Below are 21,546 nucleotides of genomic sequence, written 5' to 3'. Positions count from 1 at the left end.
AACAACTTGGATTTATATAGCACCCTCCAAGCTGGACGGCGTCCCAGAGCGTTTCACAGTAACGGATCCTGGGCCGAGCCAGGGAGAGGGGGAGGAGCCAGGGGGAGGGGGATGAAGGTGACCAAAGGCATGGTCGAAAAGAAAGGTCTTCAGCCAAGACCTGAAAAGAGGAAGAGAGGGGAGCGAGGCAAAGGGAGTGAGGAAGGGAGTTCCAGAGCCTCGGGGCGTAGTGGCTAAAGACACGGCCGCCGAGGGTGGAACGGAGGATTCAGGGGATAAGGAGGAGGCCAGACCCAGTGAAGCAAAGGCAATGGGCACTGTTATGAGGAGAGAGGTGGTCAGAGAGCTAATGGGGGTGCAGAGGAGTGGAGGGATTTGAATACAAGCGTGTGGATCTTGAAGTCGATCCTCTCTGGAACAGGCAGTCTGGCAAGGACTGGGGTAATTGGGGAGCGAAGTTTGGTGCGGGTAAGAATGCGGGAGGCAGAGTTCTGGATGACCTGGATTTTATGAATGGTAGTTGAGGGGAGACCAGCGAGGAGGGCATTTGAATAGTCCGGCCAAGAGGTGACAAAGACATGGACCAGGGTTTCGGTGGCTTTTAGGGTGAGGTATTGGCGAAGTCGGATGATGGGTTGGAGGTGGAAGAAAGCAGTGCTGGTGAGGGACCGGATGTGGGGGAGGAAGGATAATTGGGGGTCGAACCTGACACCTAGGTTTCGTACGAGTTCAGAGAGTTTTAGTGGGAGGTCGGGTAGGTGGAGGAGGTGAGAACCGTGAGTTTTAGACGTTGACGAGAGCCAAAGTGTATGGCTTCCGTCTTGTCAACATTCAGCTGAAGGAAATTCGCGCTCATCCAGCCCCTGAGGTCTGACAGGCAGAACATCAGGGAACTGGGGGTCGCAAAGTGAGGTGGAAAANTAGATTTGGGTGTCGTCTGCATACATGTGGAAATGTACCCCATGTCTCCGGATGACATCCCCAAGAGGGAGCATAGAGATTATGAATAGGAAGGGGCCAAGGATGGATCCTTGGGGAATCCTGCAGGTAACTGGATGAGAGCGGGAGGAAAAGCCGTGCAGATGTACTGCTGTCGGTTCGTGAAGTAGGACTCGATAGAGTAGTGATAATGGAGGATTTCAATTATCCTCACATAGACTGGGCAAGACACAGTGTAAAGGGCAAGGAAAGAGAGGAATTCCTGAAATGTGTGCAGGAGAACTTTCTGGATCAGCATGTTTCCAGCCCAACGAGGAAGGAAGCAGCGTCCGGATAACAACGATCACAACATCATTAGGTTTAGAATAGTTATGGAAAAGGACAACAATCAATCAACAACAACAATTTGAATTTATATAGCGCCCTCCACGCCGGACAGCGTCTCAGAGCTTCACAGTAATGGATCCCAGGGCTGAGCCAGGGGGAGGGGGAGGAGCCAGGGGAGGGGGAGGAAGGTGACCAAAGGCGCGGTCGAAAAGAAAGGTCTTCAGCAGAGACCTGGAAATAGGAAGAGAGGGAGCGATGCAAAGGGAGTGAGGAAGGGAGTTCCAGAGCCTCGGGGCATAGTGGCTGAAGGTACGGCCGCCGAGGGTGGAGTGGAAGACTCAGGGGACAAGAAGGAAGCCAGACCCGGAGGAACGAAGGCAACGGGTACTGTTTTGAGGAGAGAGGAGGTCAGAGAGGTCAGGGGAGTGCAGAGGAGTGCAGGAACTTGAATACGAGGGTGAAGATCTTGAAGTCGATCCTCTCTGGGATACGCAGCCAGTGCAGTCTGGCCAGGACTGGGGTGATCGGGGAGCGGAGTTTGGTGCAGGTGAGAATGCGGACGGCAGAGTTTTGAATGATTTGGATTTTATGGATGGCAGTGGAGGGGAGGCTGGCGAGGAGGGCGTTAGAATAGTCGAGCCGAGAGGTGACAAAGGCATGGACCAGTGTTTCAGCGGCTTTTGGGGAAAGGTATTAGCGGAGACGGATGATGCGTCGGAGGTGGAAGAAAGCGGTGCTGGTGAGGGACCGGATGTGGGGGAGGAAGGATAATTGGGGGTCGAACCTAACGCCAAGGTTGCGTACGGGTTTGGAGAGTTTTAGTGGGAGGTCGGGTAGGTGGAGGAGGTGAGAGCCGTGAGATTTTAGACGTTGACAAGAGCTAAAGTGTATGGCTTCCATCTTGTCAGCATTTAGTTGAGGGAAATTTGCACTCATCCAGCCCCTGAGACCTGACAGGCAGCTGACAGAACATCAGGGGACTGGGGGGTGCAAAGAGAGGTGGAGAAGTCTAGTTGGGTGTCGTCCGCATACATGTGGAAATGTGCCCCATGTCTGCGGATGACATCCCCATGAGGGAGCATGTAAATCAGAAAAAGAGGTACCCGCAGGTAACCGGGTGAGAGCGGGAGGAGAAGCCGTTTGTGCAGATGTACTGCTGGCAGTTTGTGAGGTAGGACTCGAACCGGGCGAGTGCGCTCCACTGAGGTGGATGACGGAGGAAAGGGGTGGAGGAGGATGGCGTGATCGACTGTGTCGAAAGCGGTGGAGAGGTCCAGGAGGACAAAGAGGCAGAGAGAGCCCTGGTCACAGATAGAGAGGATGTCGTCTGTGACTTTCACAAGTGCAGTCTATGTACTGTGAGCGGAAACCGGACTGGAGGGGTTCGAAGAGGGAGTGGGAGGAGAGGTGAGCGCGGAGTTGATTGGCAACAACGTGTTCTAGAACGTTTGCGAGGAAGGGCAGGTTAGAAATAGGGCGGTAATGGTTGGGGTTTGAGGGATCTAGGGAGGGTTTTTTCAGGAGGGGGGTGATGACAGCAGTTTTGAGGGAGGCAGAGACTGATCCGGAGGAGAGGGACTGGTTGATGACGTCAACCAGTAGTGGGCAGAGGAGGGGGAGCTGAGTGATCAGTAAGTTGGTGGGGAGGCGGTCGAGGCAGCAGGTGGTGGGTTTCATGGAGGTGATGATGGGTGAGAGGGAGGAGATAGAGATGGGGAGGAAAGAGTGTAGAATGGGGCGGTGGTAGGAGCAGATGATGAGGAAGGTGAGGGGGGCAGAGAGGGCCGGTGGTGGGTGACAAGGGGCAGGTGGATGAGGCTGCCTGGCGGATGTTAAGTATTTTAGATGAAAAGAAGTCCATGACCTCCTCGCACTTGGCATTTGACACATAGATTGAGGAGGCCTGAGGGGGGGCATGGAGGAGGTAGTGGGTGGTGGAAAAAAGGATTTTAGGGTTGTGTTTAGTCTCCAGGATGATGTTGGAGTAGAAGACCGTTTTTGCGCGTGTCAAAGAATGACGGTAGCTGTGGAGATGCTCGAGCCACAGTTGGCGGTGAACTGTTAGGCCAGATTTCCGCCATCTGCGCTCGAGCAGATGGGTTTGGGTTTTTTGGCGACGGAGATGGTTGTTGTACCAGGCGATCGGGTGGCTTTGGAGATGGTCCTGGATTTCAGAGGGATGAGGGAGTTGAAGGTGGAGGAGAGGCGATCATGGAGCAGCTGGATGGCTGCTTCAGGATCTCCGCGGGTGGAAGCCCAGAGGGATAGGATGTTTGGTGATGAGAGGGCCTTTGTGAGGGTCTCAGGGGGTAGCCTTTTCCAAGGACGGTAGAGGATGGTTGAGGGCTTGGCGGAGGAGAGACGGATGTGAGAGGAGAAGGAGATGAAAAAGTGGTCCAAGATGGCCTTGTCCACTATGCTGAGGTCGGAAATGTCAAGGCCATGGGTGATGACGAGGTTAAGTTCAGTCTCGAGGTTGTGGGTGGCTGAATTTATATGAAGGGTAAGGTTTAGGGAGGAGAGGAGGGCAGTGAAAGGTAAAGACCCTCAACTGGAAAAGGCTAGTTTCAGTGAGCTAAAAAGGGACCTGCCCAAGATAGTTTGGAAAGAAAGATTGGCAGGTAAGACAGCAAATGAACAATGGGAAGCCTTCAAGGAGGAGATAGTTCGGGGACAGAGCAAATACATTCCCACAAAGAGGAAAGGTAAGAACTAAGGAAATTGGGATTAAAATAAAACAGAAAAAGGAGGCTTATGACAAATGTCAGGTCCAAAACCCACAGGATAATCAAATAGAATATAGGAAATACAGAGGAGAAGTGAAAAGGGAAATAAGAAGGGCGAAGAGATTGTACGAGAAAAGATTAGCAGGAAACATAAAAGGGAACTCTAAGGTGTTTTATAAGCATATCAAGAGTAAAAGGTTAGTCAAAGGTAGAATGGTTCCAATTAGGGACCCAAGTGGAAATCTTCTTGTTGAGGCAGAGGGCATTGGCTGACATACTGAATGAGTACTTTGCAACTGTCTTCACAAAAGAAGACGATGCAACCAATGCCACAATATCGCAGGAGTGTGAACAGAAATTGGATATAAAAATCAACAGAGAGGAGGTACTAAAAAGGCTGTCAGTGCTCAACATAGATATGTTACCTGGTCCGGACGGGATGTATCCTAGGTTACTGAGGGAAGGAAGGGTGGAAATAGCGGAGGCTTTGGCCACAATCTTTCAATCCTCTTTGGACACTGGAGTGCTGCCAGAGAACCGGAAGGCTGCAAATGTTACTTCCCTGTACAAAAATGAGCAGAAAGATAAACCTGAGAACTATCAGCCAGTGCCTAACATCAGTTGTAGGGAAACTCTGGATACTATAATCCGGGACAATATAAATTCTCACTTAGAAAAATATGGTTCAATAAAGGACAGTCAACACGGATTTGTTAAAGGCAGATCGTGTCTGACAAACCTAATAGAATTTTTTGATGAAGTGACTGAGGGTGAATGAAGGTAGTGCAGTAGACATAGTTTATCTGGATTTTCAAAAAGCATTTGACAAAGTGCCACATAAGAGACTTATAAACAAAATAGAAGCCCCCGGTATTAAAGGGACTGTGGCAACATGGATCCAGAACTGGCGAGGAGTCAGAAAGCAGAGAGTGGTAGTAAACGGTTGCTTTTCTGACTGGAGGGAGGTGTGTAGTGATGTCCCTCAGGGGTCGGTATTGGGACCACTGCTCTTTCTGATCTATATTAATGATCTGGACCTGAATATAGGGAGTACAATTTCCAAATTTGCAGACGATACTAAGCCAGGAAAAGTAGTTAATGGTGAGGAGGATAGCACCAGCCTCCAAGAGGACGTAGACAGATTGGTCAAATGGGCAGAAACGTGGCAGATGAGGTTTAATGTGGAGAAATGCGAAGTGTTGCATTTTGGTAGGAAGAATGAGGAGAGGCAATATAAGCTGATGGTACAATCTTAAAGGGGGCAAATGAACAGAGAGACCTGGGGGTCCACATCAGCAAATCTCTGAAGGTGGCCGGACAGGTAATAAAGCTGTTAAAAAAGCATCCGGGATACTCGGCTTTATAAATAGGCCATAGAGTACACAAGTCAGGAGGTAATGCTGAATATTTATAAAATGTTGGTTAGGTCTCAGTTGGAGACTGCGTTCAGTTCTGGGCTCCGCACCTTAGGAAAGATGTGAGGGCATTGGAGAGGGCGCAAAGGAGGTTTACCCGATGGTACCAGGAATGAAGGACCTTAGTTATGAGGAGAGGTTAGTGAAACTAGGATTATTCTCCCCAGAGCAGAGAAGATTCAGTGGGGATTTAATAGAGGTTTTCAAGATCATGAGAGGATTTGACAGGTTGAACCGGAAAAACTGTTCCCACTGTCATGTGGGTCAGTAACCCGAGGACACCGATTTAAGATAGTTGTTAAAAGAAACAGAGGGAAGGTTAGGAAACATGTTTTCACCAGCGAGCTGTTGGGATCTGGAATGCATTACCTGAAGGGGTAGTGGAAGCCGATTCAATAACAACTTTTAAGAGAGAAGTAGACGGGTATTTGGGGAGGACAGGATTGCAGGGCTATGGGAGAAAGCGGGCCGGTGGGATTGAGTTGGATTGGTCTTTTAGGAGTCGGCACAGACACAATGGGCCGAATGGCCTCATTCTGTGCTGTGATATATGATACTATGAGCACTGTGATTAGTTGCAAAATTCCCTCTTTAAATTTTCCTGTGCAATCCCACACCTGACTAATCTCTCCATGTATTCCGCCACATAAGCAAGAGATTGCCCGGCAGGGTATTCATTGTTATGAATATTGGAAGCTGCTTCGAGGCATTATACATTTTACTGTATCACATTTGTGACGTCTTAGACTGCTTAACATTCTAATTTAGGTTGTTTTGAATAGTAAAATGATAGAAATTACTTGTACAATCGATGGAGTAACTTCAGTAAGATTTGGCTTCAGCGTTAACCTGCATAATTGATATAATTTCACATTATCTTTGGAGGGCAGATAGCTCAAAGACTGTGGTAGACTTTGCTGCAAAAGAACAAAAAGGGCAAGGATGGTTAAAGAAGCAAAACTGTTTATTATATGAAAGACGTATCATTTGGGAACTCAGATTTTTCTCCCTTTATAGAATTTGCAATAATGTTGCTACACTGTTAATTACATGGATCATTTTATTACGGTGGAACATTATGGAATGTTAAGGATTGGGATTGGATGAAGGAAGGAGAGGGAGGGAGGGAGGGAGGGAGGGGCTGTGAAAGTGCATGAAATTCTGTTGCAAGGTTCATGTGAAGGGAGATGCTGGATTATGAACCCCACAAAACTATAGTGAATCGCACTAAATCTGCACATCTAAGATTCTCTCATGTTTGTGTGACGGTTTAAGAGTCTATCAGAATTCACTTGGCCATAAAAAACAACTATTTGAGATCACAATTTAAGTCTGTTTAAGGACATTACTGTGCGCAAATCAACTGCCACATTTGCCCACAAAAGACAGTCACTGCACTTTAAAATACATCCTGTGAAGCGCTTTGGGAAGGCCTCGTGATATGAAAGGTGCTATACCAAATGTAAGTATGGCACAACCTAGGCATCAGGTTCGCCCCACAGCTGTCCTTCCTTCCCCACATCTAGTCCTTGACCAGGATCAACTTTCTCCATCTCCGCCACATGGCCAGGTTTCACTGGCTCCCTTTCGCCGAACAGATCGATTTCAAGATCCTCACATGTTTTCAAATTCCTTCATGCCCTGGTACCTCCCTACCTCTCAGACCTGCTTACTCCCCAACCCACAACTCGCTGCCTCCGCTCGACTGGCTCTGGCCTACTGCATGTCCCTCATGCCCTCCATTCCACCATGGGTGGCTGCACTTTTAGCCAGTGTGCCTCGAAACGCTGGAACACTCTTCCTCTATTCCTCTGCCTTGTTCCTCCCTTCCCCATCTTCAGATCGTGCCTGAAGATCTTCCTCTTTGACCGTACTATGGTCACCTCCCTCCGGTTCGGAATCGTGCTCTGCCACTGCCTAGCGCTCTGGAACACTACCCTGCGTGAGGGGCATTATATAAATGCGTTCCTGTTATGATTATTATTAGTAAAGTCTTGTAATACAATCATTCATTTGAGTACTTTTAAAGACTCTAAAGAATTGTGTCCTTCACATTTTTTCTTGAATGATATCAATTTTAGTTTTTACTTCTTTGTTTCAAAAGATTTAATTGTTTAAAATCACGACTGGCAACAAAATGCACACAATGTGATTCAGCCATGGTAAAGGGTTTCCATATGGCCTCTAGCTTCGTAGTGCAATCACCCTTCTCTCCAATTGCTGCATTGGATGATGAACTTACTGTGCAAGCAAGGGAGAAGCTGTAATGCACTACATTAGTATGCCAGGAGACTGCACCACCGAATCACCTTAAAGTGAAATCTTTATTTCCAATATCAAATCACCTTTGAATCAAATTGCTTTCAGAGTGCTGAAATTTTGAATGAGAATGCAAATTTACTCCATGTTCTGACATTTCCTTTTAGGATAAATAATGCTGAAAATAGGGAGCTGGTAGAGAGGAATGTTTCAGCTTTATCTCTGATTGGTATTGCAGGATATTCCTTCGACGTTGTCTTACGGCACAGAAGATGCGTTGCTGTATTCTTCTCATGGTCTAGAAAATTAGAATAGCTGCTTAGAAATAGTTGGTTCTTTTATTGCAGATGTGAAATACCTTGAAGCAATTATTCCTAAGTATTATTCCTAAGTATTATTAAATTGGTCAATCGTTTCATGTCTGTTGGACATTGCTGTGCGTAATTGGGCTGTGGCCTGTGCCTACAAGGTCACTACATTTCACAGTAAATCATGTGAAGCACTTTGAGACGTCCTCCCAATGTGAAGGGTGAAAACAACAAAATTATATTTGTATAGCGCCTTTCATGTTGGGAGGACATCCCAAGGCACTAAACCAAATGCAAGGATTATTTTTATTACGCCAATGGTGTTGGTGTTGACTGGAGTTAGTGACAGTTATTTGAGGAAGACCACCAACAAGCTGGGGCTAGATGCTTGGCATTATTATTGGTGCAGATAATCCAGAACTCTGCAGCCCGTGTCCTCTCCGGCACCAAACTCCGTGGACTCATCTCCCCCATTCTCACCCGATTCCATTGGCTCCCTATCCTCCAGAGGATCCAGTTCAAAATCCTGGTCCTCACCTACAAAGCCCTCAATGGTCTCGCCCCACCCTATCTCTGTGACCTCCTAACCGCCTACCAACACTCCCATTCCCTCCGTTCAGCCGGCTCAGGCCTGCTCCACATCCCCCGACCCACCCACTCCACCATTGGCGGGAGAGCCTTCAGCCACTCTGCCCCCAACCTCTGGAACTCCGTCCCCCAATCACTCCGCCTCGCCCCCTCCTTAGCCTCCTTCAAGTCCCGCCTCAAGACCCTCCTCTTCGACCATGCCATCGGCCAACCCTCTTCCCCTCCCCTCCCTTTCCTCCCCCCTGACCCCAGTTCGGGTCTGAAATGCTGTACACTGTCCAGCACCTTGGGACATCCTCTCATCGTGAAAGGCGCTATACAAATGTAATCTTGTTGTTGTTGTTGTTGCTAGAAAATTGTATCAATCTGTGCCTATTTAATTACAAAATGTTAGGAAACTTTTTTTTAATTGGGCAGCTCTTATTGTTAAGGACAGGTTTATGTTGTGTAATATAAAGGTCTTTGATATCATTTCTAACATGATTTATTGGTAGATTATACAACAATGTAATTTAAAATTATTTTTCAAAAATCTTAATTCCTAAAATAAATCTAGATTCAAGTTTCGGTTTACAAGTAAAATAACTGAAAACCCAAGATGATCATTTTTGCACCCTTGGTTTGTCAAGAATGTATGACAACATCAGCCGTGAGATGTAACGTTTCCCTTTGTATAATCAGTGAGAATGCCAGTCACTGCTTTATAAAGCAGTGAATTGGACCACTGGCCTTTCATCCTTTGTCCAAGATTGATGGAATGGAATCTCCTCACTTTTCCCAAAAGAAATAGCCTGATGTGAAATTAGTTCAGATAAATAACCTCAATCTAATTTTAATTGGTACCTGACTGACCCCATGACAAATTTGCCCTTATTGGGCACAAATTGACAATGTCCCTCAAAGAGGATGTGAAGAAGGCTTTTATGGAAAATGACACAATTTACACTGTTCTCCCTTTGTTTTACCTGATCTGTAAATACTTAATGCTGAACTGATTGCTAGAAGTGAAAAGTGTATCATTTCCTAACATATACAAACCTTTATATTGACCAAAAGATTAAATCAGGAGTACAAAATTGGATTGTTATCCAAAAGAGTATTTTTTAAATTGAAGTAGTGTATTCAAACAGGTCTTTTTAAACAAAAAGTTGATTTTAATATTCTATTTACTATTGCTAAGTTTTTTTAAAAATCCTTAAACAGTTTATGGTGATATTTGGAATAATGGCTTAGTGAAGTTGTTATAATAAGTTTGCAACATTTTGTGGGTGTTTCCCCCACAACGTATACCGTCAATTCACTTAATAGCATATTTTGAAGCCCTTTTATTAGAATCCTTGCATATGACATGCCACTTTATCATGTCATTGAGGTGTCTCAAAGCGTTTCACGTGATATATTGTAAAGTGGTGTGCCTGTTATTAAACCTTACACTATACTAAATGAACTTGAATGTACAGTCAGAAACTCAGGTGTTGTGTATTCAGCTGCTTACAAACGCCAGGCTCAGTACCCCTTATCCAGTTTGTCAAACTAGTTTTCCCTAGAATAAATAAAAGGATATTGATTATACTTGATTTATGTCAAAATAGTAACACTTGCTATTTAACCTGTTTTACATGGTCATGACATATATTGCACTTTGCAAACATTAATTTTTTCAAAATTTGACATTCTTACAGGAGTTTTATTTTTATTTTTTATTTTTAATAGTGCTATTGTAGTTTGAACCGACGTATTTATTATGCATGAATGAGGGCGTTAAGTGATCCAGTTGTAAATAGGATGGTGGAAGGCGAACTGGGTGGTTCTTTGTCTTCGACGAGCAAATCCTTATGTTTTTGTGTTTCTGTTTTGCAGAGTGCAAATTCCACTGCGCCAATGGCAACTGCTTGAAATTTGGAAACTTGATCTGCAACCAGCTGAATGATTGTGGAGATAACAGTGATGAAGAAAACTGTCCATTAGTAACTGAGCTCCCACCACCTACCATCTTCAACTGTAAGTGCAGAACTTCACTTTATTTCATTGCCTGTTATTAGTAATGAAAACATGAAGAGTTGCAATAAAATTTTAAATATTGTGATTGATGTCAACAACATCTTGCATTTATATAACACTCTTCACATAGGCTAACATCTCACAGCGCTTTCTAGTGACAGGGTTGGACATCAAACAGAGGAAGAGGGAATGGGGAGTTGATCATAGGCCCAGTCGAAGAGGTAGCTTTTGAAGCAGGTCTTTGAACATAGGTAGAAAAGGGTCAAGATAGAGGGGTACATAAGAACATAAGAAATGCTAGACAGAAAAAGACCAAGGTCCATCTAGTTCGCCTTTCACCTTCCTGGCGGTCACGTGCACATATGTCCCAAACTCCCTATGTGCTGTATCCCATCATGTTATTCCTTAAAACAAAACTGTCTAATCTGTGTTTGAAAAAATCACCATTTCCAGCTATAACTGTCTCCCCAGGGAGCCTGTTCCACAGGGTCACTATTCGCTTACTGAAATAGTGTTTGCGTAGATTTGTTCTGAATTTACCCCTCTTCAATCGCAGGCCGTGTCCTCTGGTAGAGTTAGGGAGTTCCAGAGATTAGGGGCATAGAAATTGAAAACTCAGCTAGTGATTGTAGCACGGCTGGGGCAACAAATATGCAGCAAGCGCCAGTTAGCCGAGTGGAGGGGTGAGCAGAGCAATAGGTAGGAGGAGATCAGAGAGAGAGGGGAGTGAAGAGATTTGTAGTTGAGGACCTTGAAATCGATCTGCTGGACAATGGTGGAACCTGGCAAGACCTGGGGTGATAGGCATGTGGAGTTTTGGGAGGGCAAGGATGCAGACAGCATTTTGAATAAGTTGGAGTTTATAGTGGAGCCATAGAGACCAGCAAAGATACATTTGAGAAGTCCAGGTCGAACTTAACAAAGGTGTGGATAAGGGTTTTGTTGGTATTTGGTACGAGATGGGCGAGGGTGAAGGAAGACCATCTTATTCAGAGAGCATAAGTGAGAGAGAAAGGAGAGCCAAGGATTGCACGGAAGCTAAGGTTGTGACTGGTTTGGGAGTTTGAGAAACAAGCTGGAAGTTTCAATATATCATATGGTTGGAACTTGAGCTACACATCTTAAAATGTGCAGGCAATAGAGTTTTTTTTAATGGATTTTAAAGGTTCCTTTCCTTCATCAATTAATCCTCATCCTCACCTACAAGGCCATTCACGGCCTCGCTCCCTCCTACCTCTCCGACCTACTATCCCCCTACTTACCTGCCCGTACCCTCCGTTCCTCTGGCTCTGGTCTGCTCCACATCCCCTGCCCCAACCGCCCTACCATCGGTGGCCGGGCCTTCAGCCTCTCAGCCCCGAGGCTCTGGAACTCTATCCCCCAGTGCCTTCGCCGCTTCCTCCCTTTCCTCCTTCAAGGCCGGTCTCAAGACCTTTCTCTTTGACCGTGCCTTCAGCTCCCCTCTCGACTCTCCACCCCCTCCTTGCTCCCTCCCTTCCCTCCCCTCACCCTGACCATTTTCCCCCCAAGGCTCGGGTCCTGACCCAACTGACCAGCGCCTTGGGACGTCCTCCCGACGTGAAAGGCGCTCTATAAATGGAATCTTGTTGTTGTTGTAATCTGATCCTTTAAGTCCTGCACTTTTACTGAATTGTCATTGTTCTATGGCAGTGAACATTTGAATGTAGTGAAATATTTTAAAAATGTGTTCATATTGGAACAGAATAATTAATTTGAACTGGCAATTGGACAGAAAACTTATGCCTGGAGCCCTGCTGTTGACAAAGTGGGACATTTGTAAATGAAGATCTCTAGACTTTTATTCTCTTACCAAATATTGAACACTGTTTTGATGTTGGTGGCTATGTTGCTGGTATATCAGCAATTAGGGTAGTTGAATATCTGTGATGCTGAAATGAGAATGTGGACAATTTAGAGTTAAATTTAATGTTTCTGATCATTCACCCACTAAAAGTATTTTTCTTGTTTAAAGGTTGTTATAAAAATATTGTTATAAAAGTTGTTTGATAAACTTGTTTTTGTATCATAAGACACATGTTAGAACACTGTTATTGTCACACTTGTACATAATGTTGTCATGGCATCCGGATCTCCTTAAACAAAATGTTTTCTATGGTACAACAACAACAACAAAATTATATTTGTATAGCGCCTTTCACGTCGGGAGGAGGTCCCGAGGTGCTGGACAGTCAGTGTTTCAGATCCGAGTTGGGGGTTGGGATCGTTTTTTGTTTTTGCTTTCAAGTGGGATAAAGAGGGGAAAAAAACATTTCCAGTAAAACACTATCCAACTAAACTTTAACTGTTCAAATCAAAGCTATTAGTGTCTAGTCCGCTCATCATGACTTGATTTGATTCAATAGAATGGAACTCAGGTTCGAGTACATCAATTGAGCTTTGCTTGAGTTTGTACTGAACTCTGAGACCCTACCCTGTGTAAAGGGGGCTATAGAAGGGCAAGTTGTTGTTGTTCCTCAATCCCTCCGCCTTGCCCCCTCTTGCCTGAAGTCCCACCTGAAAACCTTTCCTTTTCGACAGGCACTATATAGTGCAAGTTGTTGTTGAACTGATTGTTCAGTCAGAATCAGTTTTGCATTTGTTGTGGTTGCATTGTGACAGGAATTAAATATGGAAATACTGGATTCCAAACCAATTTGCAACTTGTTGCTCAGTTTTAAATCAACACCTTCTGTCACCAAAAAATTGACAGTTTTTAAATGGAGGCAATCTGTCCAGCTTAACATTTCCACCATATTTGTTGAGAAAAAGCATAGCTTATGACAGAGAGAGCCATCAAGTGCTGTAAATCATTTTGAGGGCAGTTTGACACGTGCCCAGAATGTACAGTTACTGAATTAGGATTGGACAGTGAGCTGGTAATCCAGTTTGTTCTTCTCAGCAAATCTGTTTTCATGTGATAAAGCAGAAGCAATGACTTTAATTGGACAAGGCCGGGATTAGTACATCAGATCTTCAATATGTCTTTCAATATGTTGACAAATCTGTGTTAGTGTGATCTACGTATAGAAGTATTGTGCTAGTTTTGGGGAAAGTGAGTCACAAAGTGCTGCTTAAACCATCTCAAAATAGGTTTTTAATTCACTTTGCCTTTTGTTCAAAATATGTGCCATTTGGTACAGAAAAGATTCGATTGAGATCAAGATGGAAAATGCTGGAAATCTACAATAGCTGATCAGCTTCTGACAGAGAGAAGTTTGTTCATGTTTTGGCTTTGACACTTCAGAGCTTCTTGAGTTTTATTTTCTCTTTCAAATGATGATTGGCCTACTGTGCATTGCCAGTATTTGTTTTCATTGCAAATTTCCACTCGTCTGTTTTTCTCTTATCCTATTAAACCTTTTAAGGTATTGATTTTCTTGACACCATGATTTTTTTCAAGGGTTTAGTTACAAAATAAGTAACAACAACAACAGAATACATTTGTAAGGCCCCTTTCACATCGGGATGACGTCCCAAAGTAATTAGTTGCATAACACTTGTTTGATGATAATAATAATAATAATCCTTGCATTTGATATAGCACTTTTAATGTCTTCTAGACATCTCAAAGCGCTTCACAGAATACACTCTGAAGTGAATTGACTGTATATTTGTGGGCGAAACTCGGCAGCCAATTGTGCACAGCAGCGTCCCCCAAATAGTCATGGATTGAAAATAATCAATTTATTATTGTTTTTGTTTTTTGGAGGGATTATTATCAGGCATATGGAGTAAGGAAACTTGCCCAAGGTTTCGCCCTGCCTGGAATTGAACTCAGGTGTTTCGCTTGCCAGGTATTTGCTCTAACCACTGAGCTACAGGACTCCAATGATGAATGATGGTCACAATTCAATATGTGAATATGGGCTACAGAATATTTGTACAGTATAATGTACAAAATTATAAATGTCTCCCCATCCCCAAATTGCTCCCTCAACTGAGATCAATGAACTTAGCACAGACCAGCCCAACAGGTTAGTGCAACCCAACCAGTTAGTGTGGCTGAGTTTGGATAGTGCCTTTACAACAACAACAACAAGTTGGAACAAGACTTGAAGGAGGCTAAGGAGGGGGCGAGGCGGAGTGATTGGGGGACGGAGTTCCAAAGGTGGCTGAAGGCTCTCCCACCAATGGTGGGGCGGGTGGGTCGGAGGCTGTGGAGCAGGCCAGAGCCGGCTAAGCGGAGGGAGCGGGCGGGTTGGTACGGGGTTAGGAGGTCGCAGAGATAGGGTGGGGTGAGACCATTGAGGGCTTTGTAGGTGAGGACCAGGATTTTGAATTGGATCCTCTGAAGGATAGGGAGCCAATGGAGTCAAACGAGAATGGGGGAGATGGGGTCACGGAGTTTGGTGCGGGAGAGGACACGGGCGGCAGAGTTCTGGATTATCTGCAGCTGTGGAGGGAGGAGTTGGGAAGGCTGACAAGTAGGGAGTTTGCATAGTCGAGCCTCGAGGTGATAAAGGCATGAACAAGAGTTTCAGCGGCCTGACGGGTGAGGTAGTGGCGGAGTCTGGTGATGTTACGGAAGTGAGGGAAGGCAGAGCGGGTCACAGCTTGGATGTGGGGAAGTAAAGGGGATGTGGGGAAGTAAAGACAGCTCGTGTACTGTCCCGCACCAGGCTTCAGACCACATCACTCCCACCCTCGCTCGCCTCCACTGGCTCCCCATCCCCCAGAGAATCGATTTCAAGATCATCATCCTCACCTACAAGGCCATTCACGGCCTCGCTCCCCCCTACCTCTCCGACCTACTATCCCCCTACCTACCTGCCCGTACCCTCCGTTCCTCTGGCTCCGGTCTGCTCCACATCTCCCACCCCAACCGCCCTACCATCGGTGGCCGGGCCTTCAGCCTCTCAGCCCCGAGGCTCTGGAATTCTATCCCCAAGTGCCTTCGCCGCTTCCTCCCTTTCCTCCTTCAAGGCCAGTCTCAAGACCTTTCTCTTTGACCGTGCCTTCAGCTCCCCTCTCGACTCTCTACCCCCTCCTCACTCCCTCCCTTCCCTCCCCTCACCATTTGCCCCTTGCTCGGGTCCTGACCCAACTGTACAGCGCCTTGGGACATCCTCCCGACGTGAAAGGCGCTCTATAAATGGAATCTTGTTGTTATTGTTGTTGTAAAGATAGTTGAGGGTCGAACAAGACACCTCGGTTCCTGACTGGCTGGTGAGTTGTAGTGAGCAACCATGGAGGTTGATGCTGCCAGAGCCTGAGGTGCAGAGGCGCTGGCGCGAACCAATCAGGAGAGCCTCGGTCTTGTTCACATTCAACTGTAGGAAGTTTGCCCTCATCCAGGACTTGATGTCCGACAGGCAGTCTGTCAGGACAGCAGTGGTCCTGGAGTTGAGGGTGGAGGCAGAAAGATAGAGTTGGGTGTCATCCGCATACAAATGGAAGTTGACCTCATGTCCGCAGATGATGTCACCAAAGGGGAGCATGTAGATATTAAAGAGGAGAGGGCCAAGGACAGAGCTCTGGGGGACACCAGACGTGACAGTGCGAGGGCTGGAGGAGAAACCGTTAGAGGCAACAAAGTGGAGATGGTGAGAGAGATAGGAATCGAACCAGGCAAGGACAGGTCCGCGAAGATTAAGTAGAGAGGAGAGGTGGTGTATGAGGATGGAGTGGTCGACAGTGTCGAAGGCGGCAGAGAGGTCGAGTAAGACAAGGAGACAGAGGGAGCCCTGATCACAGATGTTCAGACTGTCATTAATGACTTTGACCAGGGCTGTTTCCGTGCTGTGGGCAGTGCAGAATCCGGATTGGAGGGGTTCAAAGAGGGAATGGCGAGAGAGAAAGGAGCGGAGCTGGGACGCGACGACTCGTTCCAGGACCTTGGAGATGAATGGGAGGTTAGTGGTGGGGCAGTAGCTAGAGAGTAGGGATGGGTCCAGGGAAGGTTTTTACAGGATGGGGGTGATGGCAGCTGTTTTTAGAGGGGTTGGAACTGAACCGGTTGACAAGAAGAGGTTGATGACGTCGGACAGGAGAGGGGCTAGAAGGTGGAGCTGGGAGATGAGGAGAGAGGTGGGAATGGGATCAAAGGAGCTGGTGGTGGGTTTGAGTTTGCGAACAATCGTGGAGAAGGAGAAGGGAGAGATAGGTCGAAGAAGTATAGTGGGGGATGGGTCATAAGGGAGAAGTGATGTGCTGTTGGCAGTGGACGGGGCTGAGGTGGTTGAACGTATCCCCTCGATTTTGGTTTTGAGAAAATCCAGCATCTCCTCACAGTTGGAGTTTGAGGAGAGGATGGGTGAGGCATGGGAAGGTGGATGGAGGAGACGGTTTGTGGTGAAAAGAGAAAACTAGGGTTGTCCTTTGCCTCCAAGATAACCTTGGAGTAGAAGGAGGATTTGGCAGAGGCAAGAGCTCAGCGGTAGATCTTGGTATGGTGAAGCTAGATCTGCCGAAGGACCATTAGTTTGGAATTGGTCCAGCCTTGGGAAGACTTTAAATCACAAGTATTAATTGGAGCCTTCAGCTCCTTTAACCACCAAACATCAAATTGAAACATATTTTTCAAATGTAAGTTTTGTTGGGATGAATTGAATGTGGTCTTTCTGCAGTAAAGTACCGGTGGGTTCCAGATCCTGATTTCAAGTTGACGAAAAACATTCTGGTCCTCTTGTAACGAACTCCAGCTTAGCTATTTCAACCGCATTTTCCTGAAATCAGCCAAGTTATCCATCTATGCCAGCAAAGTTTTGAAATCTATTTATTTTAAAAAAGGTCCCTTCTTGTATTAGTTGCAGACTTTTGAAAAGACCCTTTCACTATGATCTAATAATAATTCTTATCCTAACAATCAAGTTGGATGGATATCTGAAAGCTCTTACAGGGTTTACTTAAAGTCCATTAACTGCAATTTGTAGGGAAATAAATATAACGACAGCCATGGAAATCTCCTTTGTCCAGAGAGAGACAACTTTGGGAAACAGCACTAAAATTACTAAAATTACTGGTGAGCCACATGGTTTCACTACACTAACTCAAGCTTTTTTTTCTGGTTTGAGAAATGAATGTACAATGTGAACTGAGCGGGCAGTTTTATCAATGGTAGTTGATACCTTTGGAGTGGAGCTCACCCAAGGTAGCCACAATTACCGCAAATGAAACAAACATGGAGATAAAAGCAAGTATTAGAAAAGTATATACAACTGTGAAAATTGTTTTTTATTTCTGCTGATCAGGTTGGATGTAATTGGTTGACCTATTTGGTTACTTTCACTCTTCTAAATGAAAATTATATTTCACATTTGGTTGTCGGTGACTTATTGTGTATACTTTTTTTGTTATCGCTTCCACATTTGTTTTACGTTGTCTGATTAGTCTGGCTTCACAGCAGTAGATCTAATGGCGAAGAATAAAAAGCCTGAGTTTGAACAAAGCAGTGGGTGTCTATCATTGATTTTTCAGCTTTTCTCATTTGACTAGAAGTTTTCTCTAATCTACCCATAAATGCTTTTTTAATAACCTTCTCTTCCCCTACTCCACCGCCCCCAGTCTAATTTACACAAATCCTTTTCTACCAGGAAGGTGAGAATATCCGAGTAAAGCACAATTCCATACTCCCATCATGATGTGATGTGAGTGGGAGAGAGGAAGTGGAACTGTAGTGGGATTATGGGGACAGATTGTGGATTGCTTTTACTCCCCCAGGGTTAGGGGCAAGATGGAAACATTTAACATTTAAGAGAGAGATGGGGGGTCAGTAAGATGAAATGCGTTTATGTTTATAAGTTATAAAGTTATCTCCCTTCCTTGTGCATGTTTCCCCTCTCTCTTTCTCTCTCCTACCTCCCTCTCTTTCTCACGCTCTACCCCTTCCCCCCCTTTTCACTGTTTCTTAAGTATCTTAATTTTCTATTTCTTTCTATAATTTTCTGTATCTCTAAATCTACAGTGTACCAATGAATCTATATATTAAACAATAATAATATAATAATACTTGCATTTGATGCAGCATCTTATCACATCGTCGAGATAAGGATTTTACTGTAAAGTAGAATGACTGTATTTTGTGTGTGAAGCGCAGCAGTCAGTTTGTGCACAGCAATGTTCCACAAACAGCTATGGAGTGAGTCACCAATTTTATCTGGGGGTTTGTCGGCTAGGCCACCATGAAAGAGAAACTCCCTTCTCTTTTCAGATAGTGTCATGGGACGGAATAATAATAATAATCCTTGCATTTGATATAGATCACGTGGGTGAGATGTCTCAAAATGCTTTATATTTCACAAAATATATTGCAAAGTGTAGTAACTGTAACTGTACATATTTTGTGGGCGAAACGCGGCGGCTAAATGCATACAGCAGTGTGTTATGGACAACTATAAACACAACACTTCGACTGAAATTCAAATTCAGGCTTTGTCCTTTTTTGTACAAACTCTGTTCTTTTCCAAATGAATACAATTTGCACAGTCGGTCGTCAAGAGATCACAGAGAAAAAAGAGAGAGCCTGACCATTTTTTTAAAGCATTTTTTGTTAATAATATTAAAAAGAATGCTCCTTTAACGTTCTTTAACATCCACCTGAACAGGCAAACGGGTTTAATGGTTTAGTGTCTCATCTGAAGTACTGTGAAAAGTCGTTAATTATTGCAGATTTCTTCAAGCATCAGAGTCTGGTTGCTTTAAAAAATGAAGACAGTGGCACACTGAAGAAAGGAGGATTTTTTTCCTTTACCGTGTAGCAACTTTCTTGGTGGATGTGAAATTGATAAAGTTTGTTAAATTATTCAGCAGTCTAGTGTAGAAGTTAACGAAATGGATGATGCTATTTTGAGAGCTTTAACAATGACAGTAATTTTCAGAGTGGGATTACAGACTTACACACAGAGGAAAGTATTTGAATTGTAATGTGGCTTGCCATCAGCCTGGCTGTGTGATACAAATGGATCATGAATACTGTCTAGACAGTCTCTGCCCGAGTGAAGCTGGGGTCTCTGAGGACATGCATTGAGATGCTAGTTTAGGTAATTGGGAAGTAAGGACATTTTCTCCTCTAGTAAAAGACCAATCAATGCAGATCCTGGTTTAGAACCTCAAAGTCTTCTGTTTCATATAACAAATCGATAATTATCTCAGTTTAAAGTTCGTACTATTTAGTTTTGGGGAAGAGAATGTTTGTATGATGGTGTTATTGACTTTGATTCTAATTTGTGGCGTCCAGAGATTGATCTTAATTCCAGGTAGTAACAACTGACTTTTGAGTGCTCAGGCATGCAGCTACCTGCTTTATAAGCATAAATATTCAGTGTGTACTCCAACATGTTTTTAAAGAGAATCCAAGGGCAAATAAACTTTATTTATTTATTTAAAACTGTTTTATCCTCTGCCATCAAGTGACTGTATAAATGTGCATCAATCGTTCTTGTTCAAAATAGTTTATGGCTTCAATTTTTTCATTTTCGCCCACAAATATACAGTCAATTCACTTTACAGCATATTCTGTGAAGCGCTTTGAGGCGTTGAGAAGATGTGAAAAAGCGCTATATCAAATGCAAGGATTATTATTATTATTTTCCCTTTTCCACCCCCTCCCCTCCATAAATCCACGTTGATAATAGTAATAATCCTTGTATTTGATACAGTGCCTTATCACATCTTTGAGACATCTCAAAGCGCTTCACAGAATATACTGTAAAGTGAATCGACTGTATATTTTGTGGGCAAAAAGGGGCAGCCGATTGCACACAGCGGTGTCCCACAAACAGTCATGTCATTACCTCTGGTAAATTGATCCACCAATCGGCTAACAACCAGGTTCCTATTTACTGCTGGGTAAACAGAGGCGTATGAAGGACGGAAATTTGCCCAAAGTTTCGTCCTACCTGGGAGTTGAGAACAGCGCTCTGAGACGCCGTCTGGCGTGGAAGGCGCTATATAAATCCAAGTTGTTGTTGTTGAGTTGAACCCAGGTCTTCTCACTTGCGAGGCGAGTGCTCTAATCATTTTCCAACAGAGAAGACTGGATAGAAATCAGGTGAATTACCGCACCTGATTGCTGTCTGGTTGAGAACAGCTAATTCAACATAAAATTGGGATTAAACATGAACCTGGCTACTTCCTCATTTGCATAGCTCAGCACTACACTGTACAGTAATTTGACCACTGAGCCATTTTCTTAAAACAGCAGTAGCGACTTCAAAGTTTAAACACTTTTGATAGTTCTATGTTCTCACAGTTTTAAATCCAAAACTGAGAACTGTAATAATTCATCATGATTTTCAAGAGAGTGTGGTGGAAAGTGAGTACAACCCCTTCATGTACCAGTAAGTCTGGTAATTTGTGTATGGTAGTAAAATGTTTGAGAATAAAGCTCCTCCAGTGCCTTGCTAATTGTACTTTAGCCAGGAGTAAATAATTTCCACAGAACACATCATTATTGTTCTCTTTGATATTTTGGGTCCAAATAATTAAAATTAAGTTACGATGTGGAACATAATTAGGAAAATATTTTTATTTAGGAAAGTATGCAAGTGTAACACATTAATTGAAAAAAAACTGCAACCAGTCACTGTAAAGTCGCCTCGATTTGGGAGAGGCGATGACTAAAAAAGATGATTTGGTTTGCTCTTAATAATGTGTTCCTGTCCGTTTATCTAAGGTTTTAGTTTATTGTATTTTAAGGTGAGCAGAATTTGAATAGGAGAATTGGTCAATCTTAAGTGTTTTGCTTATTCGACGACAACAACAACAAAATGACACGTATAGAGCGCCTTTCACGTCGGGAGGACGTCCCAAAATGCTGAACAGTCAGGTGTCGGGGGCCGAGCATGGGGGAGGGGTGGGGTAGGGGTGAGGGAAGGCAGAGAGGTGGGAGGGAGACCAAAGGCACGGTCGAAGAGAAGGGTCTTGAGACCGGCCTTGAAGGAGGCGAGGGAGGAAGCGAGGCCAAGGGACCGTGGGATGGAATTCCAGAGTGTGGGGGCAGAGAGGCTAAAAGCCCGGCCACCA

At 44.6% G+C, this 21,546-nt stretch overlaps 1 protein-coding gene across 1 annotated transcript in view; it reads left to right on the top strand.

Annotated features, from left to right (window-relative positions):
• LOC103190581 (low-density lipoprotein receptor class A domain-containing protein 4) overlaps nucleotides 1-21,546 on the top strand; it is a 212,702-nt gene that overhangs the window by 62,657 nt on the left and 128,499 nt on the right. Inside the window, exon 3 of the mRNA XM_042331752.1 lies at nucleotides 10,423-10,563. Coding sequence (XP_042187686.1) covers nucleotides 10,423-10,563 — 141 coding nt within the window. The remainder of the gene's footprint in view (nucleotides 1-10,422; nucleotides 10,564-21,546) is intronic.

Source organism: Callorhinchus milii, unplaced genomic scaffold, assembly GCF_018977255.1.
Source record: "Callorhinchus milii isolate IMCB2004 unplaced genomic scaffold, IMCB_Cmil_1.0 Scaffold2, whole genome shotgun sequence".
NCBI classification, from domain to species: Eukaryota; Metazoa; Chordata; class Chondrichthyes; order Chimaeriformes; family Callorhinchidae; genus Callorhinchus; species Callorhinchus milii.
This window is presented reverse-complemented; position numbering and strand designations above follow the sequence as displayed.